General features: G+C 48.5%; 1 protein-coding gene across 2 annotated transcripts in view; it reads left to right on the top strand.

The window, feature by feature from the left end:
• The first annotated feature begins 2,304 nt into the window (after positions 1–2,304).
• Positions 2,305–14,375, top strand: part of CFAP77 (cilia and flagella associated protein 77) — a 172,575-nt gene continuing 160,504 nt past the window's right edge. The window contains exon 1 of one of the 2 annotated variants that reach the window (XM_025359271.1): positions 2,305–2,728. In XM_025359271.1, coding sequence (XP_025215056.1) covers positions 2,534–2,728 — 195 coding nt within the window. In that variant the 5' untranslated portion in view covers positions 2,305–2,533. The remainder of the gene's footprint in view (positions 2,729–14,375) is intronic. The other variant, XM_025359270.1, reaches the window with a different exon arrangement.

Raw genomic sequence — 14,375 nt, 5'->3', positions numbered from 1 at the left:
CTGTAAATGTGGTGGTGTCCACTGTTGATACGTAAGGCCTTGAAGTCCAGGTTCGTCATTGGTGTCACATGTTCTGTGGTGAGCCCACTTACCCAGAGCCTTATGGTGCTAGTGATGCATGAATGAACCCACAAAAGGCTGGCACTAGAGGAGAGATTAGAGATCATACAGGTTAGTGGTTTCCAATCCTCCACCAACTGCACCAATCACTTGGGAAGCTTTTTTGTTTTGTTTTGTTTTAAATGCAGATTCTCAACTTTGCAATGGATTTTATAATAAACACTATTGTATCACATTAAAATCTTTGAACATGATAATAACATTGTAGTTATACATGGGAATGTCCTTGCTACCTGATGAAGTACCTAGGGTTAAATATGGTGTTGACAGATATTTTTTCAGGTGATTTCGTAATGTGTGTATGTGCATACTCACACACTCACAGAGAGAGAGCAAGAAAATGTGGCCAGTGCTGGGGATGGGTGAATCTGTTAGTCCAAACTACACCATTTTGTAAGCCCCCTGCCATTCCACAGACCTTGGTTAAAGTGAAACATTCCACAGGGGTTCAGGCGGTGAGAAACAGCATGCCTCTTATCATATTCTGCTGGGAGAAAGTGCCAGGAACATCACATTCCACCAGAACAAGGGCCAAACTGCCTCATCATGGGAATACCTTATCAACATCTTCCCAGGCAGTAGGCTATTCCCCCGGGGCCCCTCCCTGCCCAGGCCTATAATTTCCCCAGCTTGTAAGCAGCGATGGGCACTGGCATTAAGCTGGTCTCCCACCTCTGTAGGTCTTATGCTGGACATAAAGCCTGCGTTTGCTGTAGAGCCACCACTCTCTCTTTCTTTAACCCTCCCCTTCCCTTCAAAATCTAACAGAATCTAGGTGAAGCCTATATGTATTTTCATTGTATTCTTCTTTTGACTTTCAACTTTTCTATAGGTTTGAACTTTTTCACAAAGTTGGGGGTGGGTGGTTAAGGGGATTTTTTAAAATGCAGCATCTGTCCTGGTGAGGTGGCTCATGTCATTATCAGAGCAAGACTCTGTCTCTTAAAAAAAGAAAAAGAGGCCGGGCGCGGTGGCTCAAGCCTGTAATCCCAGCACTTTGGGAGGCCGAGACGGGCGGATCACGAGGTCAGGAGATCGAGACCATCCTGGCTAACACGGTGAAACCCCCTCTCTACTAAAAAATACAAAAAACTAGCCGGGCGAAGTGGCGGGCGCCTGTGGTCCCAGCTACTCCGGAGGCTGAGGCAGGAGAATGGCGTGAACCCGGGAGGCGGAGCTTGCAGTGAGCTGAGATCCGGCCACCGCACTCCAGCCTGGGCGACAGAGCCAGACTCAGTCTCAAAAAAAAAAAAAAAAAAAAAAAAAAAAAAAAAGAAAAAGAAAAAAAAGAGAGCCTCAGGTGACATTTCCAGATATTCTGATTCAGTGAGTCCTGTGAATCTTCGTTTTTCTTTTTTTGGCACACGTCCTCATTCTGTCATCCAGACTGGAATGTAGTTGCCCAAACACGGCTCATTGTAGTCTCAACCTCCTCCAGCGATCCTCCTGCCTCAGCCTCCCCATAACTGGGACCACAGGTGTGTGCCACTACACCTGGCTAATTTTTTAAATTTTTGGTAGAGATGAGACCTCACCATGTTGTCCAGGCTGGTCTCAAACTCCTGGCCTCAGGCCATCCTCCCTCCTAGGCTTCCCAAAGCAATGGGATTACATGGGTGAGCCACCAAGCCCAGCCCAAATCTGTATTTTTCAATTTCCCTTCATTCTGTTGCTTAAATTTGGGAACCATTGGTCTAATCCAACTCTAGACTTTCCTTGTCACCCATCTCACAGGACAAAAAAAAAAAAAAAAAAAAAGCCCATTGGATCCAACGAGTCCTCCCAGTGGGTCAGCCTCAGCATCAGGCTTGGAATGCCTTTCGTGCTCTCTCTGGGGTGTGTGTGCGGCGCAAGGAGTAGAGGTGGGAGGGTTTGTGAGTGGAATGGGGGTGAGCAGAGGATGGAGTCTTTGACTTGAAAGACTAGTGTAAATGACCCTCTAAGAGCCACGCAGCTTTGAACGCAACCCACTGGAGATTCTCGGTTCTCCTGTATCGATTCAGGAAAACTCCAAACGAGTCCACACTGGTAGCCACCAAGAGTTTCTTGAAAGAAAAGTACAAGCCGAGCCGGGCTCTGTTGGCGTCCCGTCGCCAAGGAGACGGGCCGTTGCATTCGTCCTCCAGGGGTGGTCTTGGTTTTCTTTCCTCTCCCAGTCCGCAGCGCGGGGCCCAGGAGACGCCCTGAGGATCCGGCGGGGCTTCTTCAGGGCTCCGGAGCTCTTTGCAATTAGGAGCCGGCGCGAGGGGGGCGCGCCTGGCTCCAGAGGGGTCCTGGCATCTGAGTTTCCCCCCTAGGATCCCGGTGGTGCGGCCCGGGTCGCCCGGCAGGCGCCTCGGAGCTCCCAGCCGGCCTGGACTTGGGGAAGCGCGCCCAACCCAGCCCGCGGGCCGACTCCCCGGCGACCCCAAGGATGCCAGAGGGCAGGAACGCCGGCCTGGACCCCACGCGATGGAGGAAGCAGCAGCAGCCTGTGCGCCGCACGGTCAGCCAGGTCTGCCCGCCCCCGCGGCGGCCCCTGACCGTGGCGGACATCCGTCCCGGCATGGAGAACGAGCGGCTGGGGGTCGTGCGGGACTCCATGTTTCAGAACCCGCTCATCGTCAAGGTGAGCACCCCACGCCCACCGCGCTTTCGCAGTCGCCGGCTCCGGGCACCCACGCCGCCGGGGGTCCCCACCCGCCGCGCCCTGGCCCCTCGGCCCGGGGTCCGAGCGCAGCGTGGGAAGCTCCAGCTCTGGTCCAGACAGGCTGGAACCCCCGTGCAGGTCTCGTAGCCTCTCTGAGCCTCGGTTTCCCCATCCTCACAGTGGGATGATAATGGCACCACTAAAGGGACTGATTGGGAAGACTGAATAAGGGTAATTTCTGCGGGACCCTGGGACAGAGCCTGACATGGGGTAAGCCTGCAATGGGGGCTGCTGTGGTTTCCCACAGAGTGAACCCCACAGGGTGAGAGGTCGCACACGCCCAGCCTAAGTCCTGGCTGCCAGCACTCCTAGGGTAAAGGCCGCCTCTCCCGTTCCCCTGCACGCCTGGGGTACGTCTATGCAGCGGGGGCTCCGTGTCTGTCCTGGAAGCATCACGTCGAATATTCATTTCCGTCCGATCATACTTATTTCTAACCCAAATTACAACCCTAAGAGAAAAAAAGCACAGTCTTTGGTCTAGGAGGCTCCGCAGACAAGAATGAGGGAGCTGCGATTTCGGGCTAGATCACATTGCGCTTCCCTCCTCCCCACCTTTAGCCTCGCTTCCCGCTGATGGGAAACCAACAGTGCTGTGGCGGCCACACCTTCCCGGGGGCTACGGGAGAAGTCAGGCTGAGGCTTGGGGGTCGGGTAGCAAGCCTCGGGGCGAATTTATCTTGCGCCGCTGGAGGGCAGTGCGCCTTTAAAAATGCGCTCCGCGTCCCAGGTGCGAGAGTGGAAGGCGCAGGTGGTAACCGTGGATTCAGCAACAATTATTTGTGTGACCGCCAGGCGCTGAGTAGAGCCCAGAGGTGGTGGTGGCGATTTGTTTTTGTTTTGGGGAAAAGGGAACCCGTGCTAGAATTAACTGAGTTAATTGGCTCCTGGCAAAACATTGACTCCCTCCTCTTGCCTTCCCTAAACTCGGTCCTGCAGAGGAGGAAGGATACTGCCCAGGTGCAGGCTGCACCTGGGCGAGGCTGACTTACCGTGCTCGTGCCTTTCCATCGAATAGGCCCCTTGGGCCCCTCAAAGTGGAACAAGGTCCTTCACTTACTTCTAGATGAGAAGAGCCACTCTCAGTGGACAGGCAGGACAGGCAGGTGGGGCTCACTATTCTTGTATCAAGGAGAGAATCACGCCCGCCACCTCTGACTACCTACGTTAAGGTTAGGTCGTTGCTTTTGTTCAAGTAGTTAGTAGGGAGCCAACTTCTTCCTACTGACGTGTAGAGTGAGGGCATATGGAGTTATTCTCCATGGTGAGTTAGCATGTGATGCCCACGCTGAGCGATATGTACGTACACACACGTACATGCATATGCATTTGCGTATGCACCCATATACATACGGTTTACATCTATCATGTATACATGCATGCATATGTATAATATGCATGTACATATGTGTAAAATGTATGTACATATGTGTAAATTTCCCCCTTCTTTTCCTTTTTCCTTTTGCTTCCCCCGACCCACCCAGCTATATCGAGGACAGCATTTGGCCTCTGGATGGCACTAGCTGAACAGCTTCCAGGACCGATTCAATCCCTGATTTCTGAACCCAAGCTTAGGGTTGGAAAATGTACAGGAGATGACTCACCCACGACTGGGGTTCTGTCTTCAGGGCACGAGATGCAGAGCGGGTCTGCCCTGGCCCCTGGTGACCATGCTGGAGCAGCAGGGACCCACTTCCAGGCTCCCGCTCCCTGAAGATGGAGCCTGGGGTTCTCTTCTTCCATCAGGGGCCGCCAGGGGGCAGCCTTTACCTCTGGCTTTCCTTAGTGGGTTCTTCAGGGTCTGTAAGGTACTTTCTGGAGCAGTTAAGATGACATTCAGTTTTCGGTATTTACCATGTCATATAATATTAGAATATCTTATAACTGTAGAGGTCAAAACCTGACCTAAATAGAAGTTGGCAGAGAAATTGACCACAAAAGGGAAGCTTGACCGTTACCTTTTCCAGACCCCTTTTGCAAATGAGCACACTGAGGCCACCTCTGTTTTGTTTGTTTTTTGTTTTTGTTTTTGTTTTGCTGAAGGTTTTGGCAGAGTTTGGGTTTGCAGCTTCGTTGGCTAACTCCCATCCCAGCATTATTTTTACCACTCCAAACAGCTTCCTATATTATTATTTTTTTTATTATGAAACAACTTTGGTGTTTTTGACTTTAAAGAAAAAGGGAGAATGGAAAATATGTGAGGTTGTGGAGCTTTAAGATTTTTTTCTTTGCATGTTATGGAAATTTCTGTTGAGCTCGGCTTGTGGATTTCTTCATTGTGGCGTGTCAGTTTCACAACCACAGATTTTCAGATCCCCGTGGTAGCCTGTGCCTCCCCGCTATGTATGGTAGAGGTTGGGAGTGCACTCTGCCTTGGTGTCTTTAGGAGGGTCATTAGAACTAAAGTATATTTTGGTTTTGTCTAAGTCTGAACCTGAAGGTGTGCATCTATATTGGAAGACTATAGCACCTTAGAAATAGGCATTTATTCTACCGTATTGGGGGGTTGTTTCTTGGGTTGCTTTCTCCAATGAATAGGATCAGCATTTTTTTTTTCATTTAAAATGTAGAAACACGGACTGAACAAACTCAACAGTGTTATTTCACATCCATAAAATTTACCAGGATGTATACACATCAGTTATTCAAGAACATGTTGGCCGGACGCGGTGGCTCAAGCCTGTAATCCCAGCACTTTGGGAGGCCGAGATGGGTGGATCACGAGGTCAGGAGATCAAGATCATCCTGGCGAACACGGTGAAACCCTGTCTCTACTAACAAATACAAAAAACTAGCCGGGCAAGGTGGAGGGCACCTGTAGTCCCAGCTACTTGGGAGGCTGACGCAGGAGAATGTCGTAAACCCGGGAGGTGGAGCTTGCAGTGAGCTGAGATCCAGCCACTGCACTCCACCCTGGGCGACAGAGCAAGACTCCGTCTCAAAAAAAAAAAAGAACATGTCTGCAAAATGCCACTGTAACCAAATGAAAAGTGAAAAACTGAAACATCCAAGCAGGTATTTTATCTACAAATGTTCAACAATCATTTGCCTCATTTAAAACCAAGTCAACTGGTTATTTAATAGGAGTGATTGAATCAAGTCGGTGTTTTACGTGGCCACAAAAGATGTAAATATTTTCCATTAGAAAGGGTTTCGACTCTAGTGTAGACAGTGATGTGCAGTTAGCCAGTTTTCCTTCAAATGTGACTCTGGGAAGAATAAAATTAAATAGAGAAAGAACCAAGCTTCTCCCTGCTTGGTTCTCATTTCTCCAGAATTCTGTGACTCCACACAGAATCCTGCTACAATAGCCTTCAAGACTCCTTCACAAAACCTGTCAGGGTTGCACCTTTCTTGCCATCGGAACTCAGCTGATAACCTGTCAATACAATTATAGGGAGAGACTGCTTGGTTTGCTCCCCTGACAGCCTTGGATCTTCTGTCGCCCTGGAGAGGCTGCCTATGTACAGGGGTGGAATTTATGGAATCGAGCACCCTTAGAAAGTGCAAATGATCCTGGCACCTGATTTTTTCATAATTTATTACTGATTTTGTTTTTCTGTGGGGTTTTATGTAACCAACAAGAAGTGCATGCATTTGTAAAATAGAGTCATAGAATAGACACAGCATTTGGGGCTAGAGGGAATCTTACAGACATCTAGTCCACCTCCTTTTTTGAGGAGCTCAAGGCCCAGTGAGGGGAACAGACTCATCCGAGGTGCTATCCTCACCTGGTGGCAGAAGTGGGATGAGACTCAGGTCTCCTGGCTTCCAGCCTCACGTTCTTTTGGCCACAACATACGATTAATTAACCAAAGACAATCCAGGTTGGTAACATCCTGTACAGCAGGCAGTCAAACAGTGTTCACAGATGAACCAGATTCCAATATCATTTCATTCAATGTTCCTTCCAAAGTGAGCTCTACTGATTTCTTAGGACTTGTTGACAGCCAATAAATATTTGTTGAAAGTTTACCAAGTGCCCAGTGCCACCCTAAGCTTTCCTGGGGGCATAGAAAGAAGTTTAGAATTCAGCGTTGCTGAGTTTCACAGGAGTCAACCATTTACTATTTAGCTGTGGAGATGGGATACATACACACGTTTATAAATGTTCAGATAGAGATGAACGCAAAGAGGCAGGCAGCTTAGCACAGCACGTGCCGTAAGGAAAGCTCTTGGGAAATGTTAGCTCTTATTCACACACACACACACACACACACACACACAGAGGCATGTATGCACAAATAAGACAGGCATTGTGATGTGTCTCCACCCCCATAGTTTGCAAGTGAGCTACATTGCCCAGAGAGTTCAGATTTGTGGGAAGGGAGCTCTGGGCAGGTCTCAGGAACCTGGAACCAGACCTTGAAAAGTGAAAAAGCAGAGCTGGGAAAGTCATTAAGCTCAATTCCGCCCTCCTCAGCTCCTAAATGCTTGTAGGTTTTCACCCCGACTTGAGTCCTAGTTTACAAGACCCAGTGCTGCTGCTGGGATCATTATCATTATCATCACGAGGAAGCGTTTATTTAGAGCCAGTGTGTTCAAATTGGATGCTCTACAAAATTAGGCAACCACACCATGCCCACTAATAGCTTAACATCTCTAATAAATATTGATGCCGGCGAACATAAAGGCACGGAGAGAGACCAGCACAAAGGAGGCAGACAAAAGCACAGTTGTACAAATATCCCAGCGTGGGTCAGTATTTTTATGACATTTGAGTACAATCTGAAAATGTGACATGCAGCTTTATTGTTGAAGAGAATATACCCCTGATTGCTCCAATCCTTTTACATTCAATTACAATGTAATAGGAGAAAATAAAACCTTAGGAAGGGATTAAAAAATGAGCTGCCCATTCTAACGGCCCCATCTTGGAGGGCCAGTGGATCAGTTTCATTTTTCTAGAGAGTGCTGTGGGTTGATCCATCCTTGCAACTCTCTCCCTCTTGGCCCTTTTTTCTTCTTTTTAAACCAAAGCCTCCCGCTTCCGGGTGCCCAGTTACATCCTTCAGTGAGTCGGGCTGAGGCAGGAAACTAACTCCCCTGCCCAGCCCCTTGGCCATTTCAGAAAGCCGAGCTGCCCCCTTCCCCAGCTTGTCACCACCCTGGGGCAGCTGCCGGAGGAGCCCGCTGTCCTCTTTGTCCCTCTGAAGAAGGTGTGCTTTGGCTTTGAAGCATTAATTAAGCGTAGACCTCAGCCCTAAGCACTTGGGTTCCTCCTGTTGAACTCAGCACCTCCCGATTACGTGGCTCTCAGAACACTGCGGTGGCGTGGCGGGAAGGCCGTTCCTCCAGAATAATTCAGAGACTGGAGTGAACTTATCAGAGGTCCCTTCTCACACCTTCCAGAGCGTTCCAGGCTCCAGTGTTGCTCACTGTATAATCCGGCCTGCTTGTTCCTTCTCTTGAAAGACAAAGTTTTCTTCATTTTCAAATGACCCTGTGGGTGAAATTTCAAACCCCATTTTCTATTGCAGTGGTTTGCACCCTGTTCTGTGGTCTTCAGGAGTATTGGAGGTCTCGTAAAATGTCTGATTCAAACAGCCTTTTAAGAAAATGCATCTTTATATTTAAAGTTTAATAAAAACATCAATACAATTAAATGTATTTTATATCAAATGCTAACAATGGAGACCAACAACATGTTAGATATGCCTGAAGTTTGCTAGCTTTGGGGTGTTAGTTCTGTGTGTGTGTGTGTGTGTATGTGTGTCATGCATGTAAATGTGTCACAGACAATGAACATTGTAACCAGGCATAGGATTTTGGGCTGAGTGAATCCCTTCGAGTAGGACAGTGTGCAGAGGGCTTTGCGGTGGTCCCTGAGACCTGGGTTGTGTTAAACCTTAGACCCATCTGCTGGGCTCTCACTCCTGCCTCAAGAATCTCAGGTTGGTTGGCCAAAAACGAGGGAAGGCACACAGTCACACTCATCCAGTGCCTGGTCGATTTTGGCATGTGCCATAACTGTTGAGTGCTTCTCATCTGATCTTTTGTATTCTTTTTTTTTTTTTTGAGACAAAGTTTTGCTCTCATTGCCCAGGCCGGAGTGCAGTGGCCTGATCTCGGCTCACCACAACCTCTGCCTCCCCAGTTCAAGGGATTCTGCTGCCTCAGCCTCCCTAGTAGCTGGGATTACAGGCATGCGCCACCACGCCAGGCTAATTTTGTAATTTTTTTTTAGTAGAGACGGGGTTTCTCCATGTTGGTCAGGCTGGTCTCGAACTCCCAACCTCAGGTGATCCACCCACCTCAGTGCTGGGATTACAGGCGTGAACCACCACGCCTGGCCAGTCTCACTCACTGCAGCCTCCACCTCCTGGGTTCAAGTGATTCTCCTGCCTCAGCCACCCGAGTAGCTGGGATTACAGGCACACACCACCATGCCTGGCTAATTTTTGTATTTTTAGTAGAGACAGGGTTTCACCATGTTGGCCAGGCTGGTCTCAAACTCCTGACCTCAAGTGATCTGCCCGCTTCGGCCTCCCAAAGTGCAGGGATTACAGGCGTGAGCTACCACGCCCGGCTGATCTTTTGTATTAGTTTTTTTAAAATGCCAGCATTTGTTGGTCATTGGTAATGATTCAACTTTAAATAAAATTGTCCTTGGAATCTTCCTTCAAGCTCCTGCATCAGTATGTGAAGACCACAGTATAAATGAGGAGGGCTGTTAAAATGATTCCAGACTGCAGCTTTTGTTTTCTTTCTTTTCTTTTTTTTTTTTTTTTTTGAGACGGAGTCTCGCTCTATCGCCCAGGCAGGAGTGCAGTGGCGCAGTCTCGGCTCACTGCAACCTCTGCCTCCCGGTTCAAGCAATTCTCTTGCCTCAGCCTTCCGAGTAGCTGGGATTTCAGGCTCCTGCCACCACGCCCAGCTAATTTTTGAACTTTTAGTAGAAACGGGGTTTCACCATGTTGGCCGGGCTCTTCTCGAACCCCTGACCTCATGATCCACCCACCTTGGCCTCCCAAATTGCTGGGATTACAGGCATGAGCCACCACGCCTGGCCACAGCTTTTGTTTTCACACAACCACAAAAGATATCGAAATAGGTTGGTTGCCCAGGCAGATAGAAAATTGCAGCTACTTCAGCAGAGAGGAAGGCCAGCAGTGTGGTATAGATGCCAGGTTGGAGCCAGCAGATCCTGGAGTGAGTTCTGTCTCAGCCACTTACTGGCTCTGCCACCCACGAGACTACTTACCCTTTAAGCCTCAGTTTCCCCTACTTTAAAATGTAATGGTAATAGCACCCTAGCATGGGAGAGTTTTGAGGATTCAATGAGACAATGCGGGCAGGGTCTGCCCCAGGAAAGAGCTTAATAAGTGAGCATTTTGTTATTTTCCTTTATCCTGAGTCCAAATATTTATGTTTCTCAAAGCTACCTTATTGTTCTCAGCAATTGAAGTCAACGTTAAATGTCTGAACTTATAAAGAAATGGAGAATGAGACAAATCCGCCTAAGTGCTTACAGTTTTTCCCCCTTTCTGTTCTCACTGAAAAATACTGTCACCCGGCCGGGCGCGGTGGCTCACGCCTGTAATCCCAGCACTTTGGGAGGCTGAGACGGGCGGATCACGAGGTCAGGAGATCGAGACCATCCTGGCTAACACGGTGAAACCCCGTCTCTACTAAAAATACAAAAAAAATTAGCCAGGCGCGGTGGCGGGCGCCTGTAGTCCCAGCTACTCGGGAGGCTGAGGCAGGAGAATGGCGGGAACCCGGGAGGCGGAGCTTGCAGTGAGCTGAGATCGCACCACCGCACTCCAGCCTGGGCGACAGAGCGGGACACCGTCTCAAAAAAAAACACACACACACACACACAAAAACAAAATACTGTCACCCACCTCATCTTGTGTTACCTGTGGCCATGTACCCTGGCAGATGGGTGTGCCCTAGTTGCCAGTGATGAGTGCCGAGCTTACCCCTTGAGGATTCTTGGGGAAGTGGCTTAATTTCTCAGCCTGGGTTTCCTGATTTGGAGAGTTTGGGTACTAAGACCTACCCTACCTACATCTCAAGGTTGTAACGTGGTTGGATTCAAATGAGATACTATATGATGGAAGAGATTATGGCGAAGTGGAATGAGGTCAGGAGTTCTTAATTGAGGGGGGCAGTTTTGCTCCCCAGGAAACATTGGGCCATGTCTGGAGACATTTTTGGTTATTACATCTGGGGAGGGGGTGCTAGTGGCATCTGGTGGGCAGAGGACAGAGATGCTGCTCAGCATCCTGCTATACACAGGACAGTGTCCCCCACCCCAAAACGAGGAATCCTCTGGCCCCAAATGTCAATAGCGCCAAGGCCGAGAAGCCCTGAACCAGGAGACATAAAGGAGACGTGGGAACTTTGTTATCCTTCACCCATGGTTCATGGTCTCTTGAAACCTACTGCAAAGACTCTAGCAATGAGCTGGTTTGGTTTTAATTGCTTCTCTACCCATTGTTTGCTTCCGATTGTCTTCCTCCCATACATTTTATGGCTATTTAAAATCCCCCCTCTTTGAATCCATTTCCTTTCCCTGAGCAACGTAGCTTACATGAGTTTGCTAGCTTTTGTCTGAGACTTGTCAATCTCTAGACTCACCCATGTTGTCCTTTAAAAAAATAAAAAGCATTTCCAGCAATCCATACAGTGTGGCTCAATAATTCATTAGATAAACTAATTAGCAAAGGGACTGATTTGTTGAGTAATCACTGACCAGTAGACAAGCTTTGTTTCCTCGGTGCACCAACTTCCAAGGGTTTTATTTGGTTTGGTTTTGTTTTCCTCAGCATGAACTAATCTAAGATTTAAAACAAAATTGATTTAGTACACCAGAAATTAAGCTCACAGTGGTCCAGGGCCCCATCACAGACTCTGTGCTCTCATTGTGGCACTAAATACAGCATTTTGCGGAAGCAAATAAATATGCTTTATAAAGAAAACAGCTGTATTTTTCCACCCAATCATTTAAAGGCACATCAGGGTTCGGGCAAGAAACTGACAGACATGGGTCAATGAACAGAAAGGTCAACATGAGTAGCACACAGGAGGGAGAATGGCCACCAAAAGGATTGTGGAAAACCCATAATGAGCCAAAAAGAGGGATTTTTGATCTTTTATATGAACCAAACAATACATATTTGGGAGACCAGTGAACTCAGAAGCATGCAAGATAAATTTCTTTGTGTGGATCGAAATCTTTTGTGTTTGTCCAGAAGAAGGAAAGTGGAGGCTCAGAACTCTTTGATTTCAAGGTATGTATGGCATTAGTGAGAGGCCACACCGCTGCCAGGTGGCTGGCTGTTTGTAACCAATAGCACAGCGTCTAAGCGGTGCCATGGCATCAGAGAAGCAGCCCTAGCGAGCCAAAGCTCGGATGCCACAGCCTCCCACAAAGATGGGGCACCCAAAAAGGCAATGAGAGAGGTGATCTTTCGGCCACAGCATTTCTGTTAAGGGAATTAGAAAATCTACTGGCAGCTTTATTAGTTAATTTTACTGGACAATAGTGAATTTGGCCGTGTCACCACGTTAAAATGCCATCATAATATTCCCATTATGTAGAACTGCATTTGTATTTTCCACCTGCTTCCCAGGAGATCTTTAAGAACCAAGATATTGGCTTTTTTTTTCTTTGTATGCATTGAAGACTGCTAATGAACCCATCAGCCAATGAGCAAATATTTATTGAACACCTACAATGTGCAAGGGACCGGAGGAAACACAAGAGGTTGAAGACTTTGTTTCCAAGAAGTTGTAGCCTGATCAGAGAGAACCAGACTTTGCACACTAAAATCCATAAGTTATTAAAAGTGGGTGGCTGGACCGGGCACGGTGGCTCAAGCCTGTAGTCCCAGCACTTTGGGAGGCCGAGACGGGTGGATCACGAGGTCAGGAGATCGAGACCATCCTGGCTAACACGGTGAAACCCTGTCTCTACTAAAAAATACAAAAAACTAGCCGGGCGAGGTGGCGGGCGCCTGTAGTCCCAGCTACTCGGGAGGCTGAGGCAGGAGAATGGCATAAACCCGGGAGGTGGAGCTTGCAGTGAGCTGAGATCCGGCCACTGCACTCCAGCCTGGGCAACAGAGCCAGACTCCGTCTCAAAAAAAAAAAAAAAAAAAAAAGTGGGTGGCTGGAGGTAGTGACTCACACCTGTAATCCCAGTACTTTGGGAGACTGAGGCAGGAGGATGGTTTGAGCCCAGGAGTTTGAAACCAGCCTGCGCAACATAATGAGACCTGGCATCCACAAAATTTAAAAAAATTAGGCGGTTGTGGTAGTGTGCACCTGTAGTCTCAGCTACTCAGGAAACTGAGGCAGAAGGATTGCCTGAGGCCAGGAGGTTGAGGCTGCAGTGAGCTATGATCACACCACTGCACTCCAGCCTAGGTGATAGAGCAAGACCTTGACAAAAAAAACAGTGGAAGGAGAGGTGATGAGAGGCCAGAATGCTACGTTTAAGAGTTGAGGCAGGAGCTGTGTTGGGGCTTTCCAGGCAGCTCAGAGAGCTGATGAGGTTGGGCTGGGTCTGTAGGATGGACCGGATTCCACTGGGGGAACAGGATAGGAAGGGGACACCTAGAGCAAAGGCACATCACCTGGTATGTGCAAGGTGTTCTCAGCAAGAATGGACACACCTGTAATCCCAACACTTTGGGAGGCTGAGGTGGGTGGATCACTTGAGGCCAGGAGTTCGAGACCAGCCTGGCCAACATGGTAAAACCCTGTCTCTACTAAAAATACAAAAAAAAAATTAACTGGGCATGGTGGTGCACACCTGTAATCCCAGGTACTCGCAAGGCTGAGGCAGGAGAATTGCCTGAACCCAGGAGGTGGAGGTTGCAGTGAGCCGAGGTTGCACCATTGCACTCCAGCCTGCAGCCTGGGCTACTGAGTGAGACTCCGTCTCAAAAAAAAAAAAAAAAAAAGAACAGAACAATAATTCCATGATTCTGTGCATTCATTCACTCACAGATTTAATTAACACTTTTTGAGCACATAATGTGTACCAGGCACAGTGCCAGGCACCAAGGAGACAGGGGTAAACCCACCTGGATATAGGCTTTGTCCTTGAAGAGCTTACAATCTAGCAGGCAGAAGCAGACATAAGATGAAAATCAACAGCAAAGTGGTACAGACATGGCCAGAGCCATCCGGACGGGATCCATGCCCAGCACTGAGGGCAGCTCCATCTTCACCTGGACGAAAGGAGATGAGGAAAGCTCTCATAGGCTGATGGTTTGCCTTGTGTCTTTTTTTTTTTTTTTTCTTTTGAGACAGAGTCTTGCTCTGTCATCCAGGCTGGAGTGCAGTGCCGTGATATCGGCTCACTGCAACCTCCACCTTCTGGGTTCAAGTGATTCTCCTGCCTCAGCCTCCCGAGTAGCTGGAATTACAGGCGCCCGCCACCACACCCAGCTAATTTTTGAATTTTTAGTAGAGATGGGGTTTGTTTCACCATGTTGGCCAGGCTGGTCTCAAACTCCTGACCTTAGGTGATCCGCCCGGCTTGGCCTCCCAAAGTGATGGGATGACAGGCGTGAGCCACCATGCCTGGCCTTGGGCTGAGTCTTGACACAAA

The sequence above is a fragment of the Theropithecus gelada genome, chromosome 15, assembly GCF_003255815.1.
Source record: "Theropithecus gelada isolate Dixy chromosome 15, Tgel_1.0, whole genome shotgun sequence".
Classification (NCBI taxonomy): domain Eukaryota; kingdom Metazoa; phylum Chordata; class Mammalia; order Primates; family Cercopithecidae; genus Theropithecus; species Theropithecus gelada.
The sequence above is the reverse complement of the archived record's forward strand: the minus strand, read 5'-3'. Positions and strand labels throughout refer to the sequence as shown.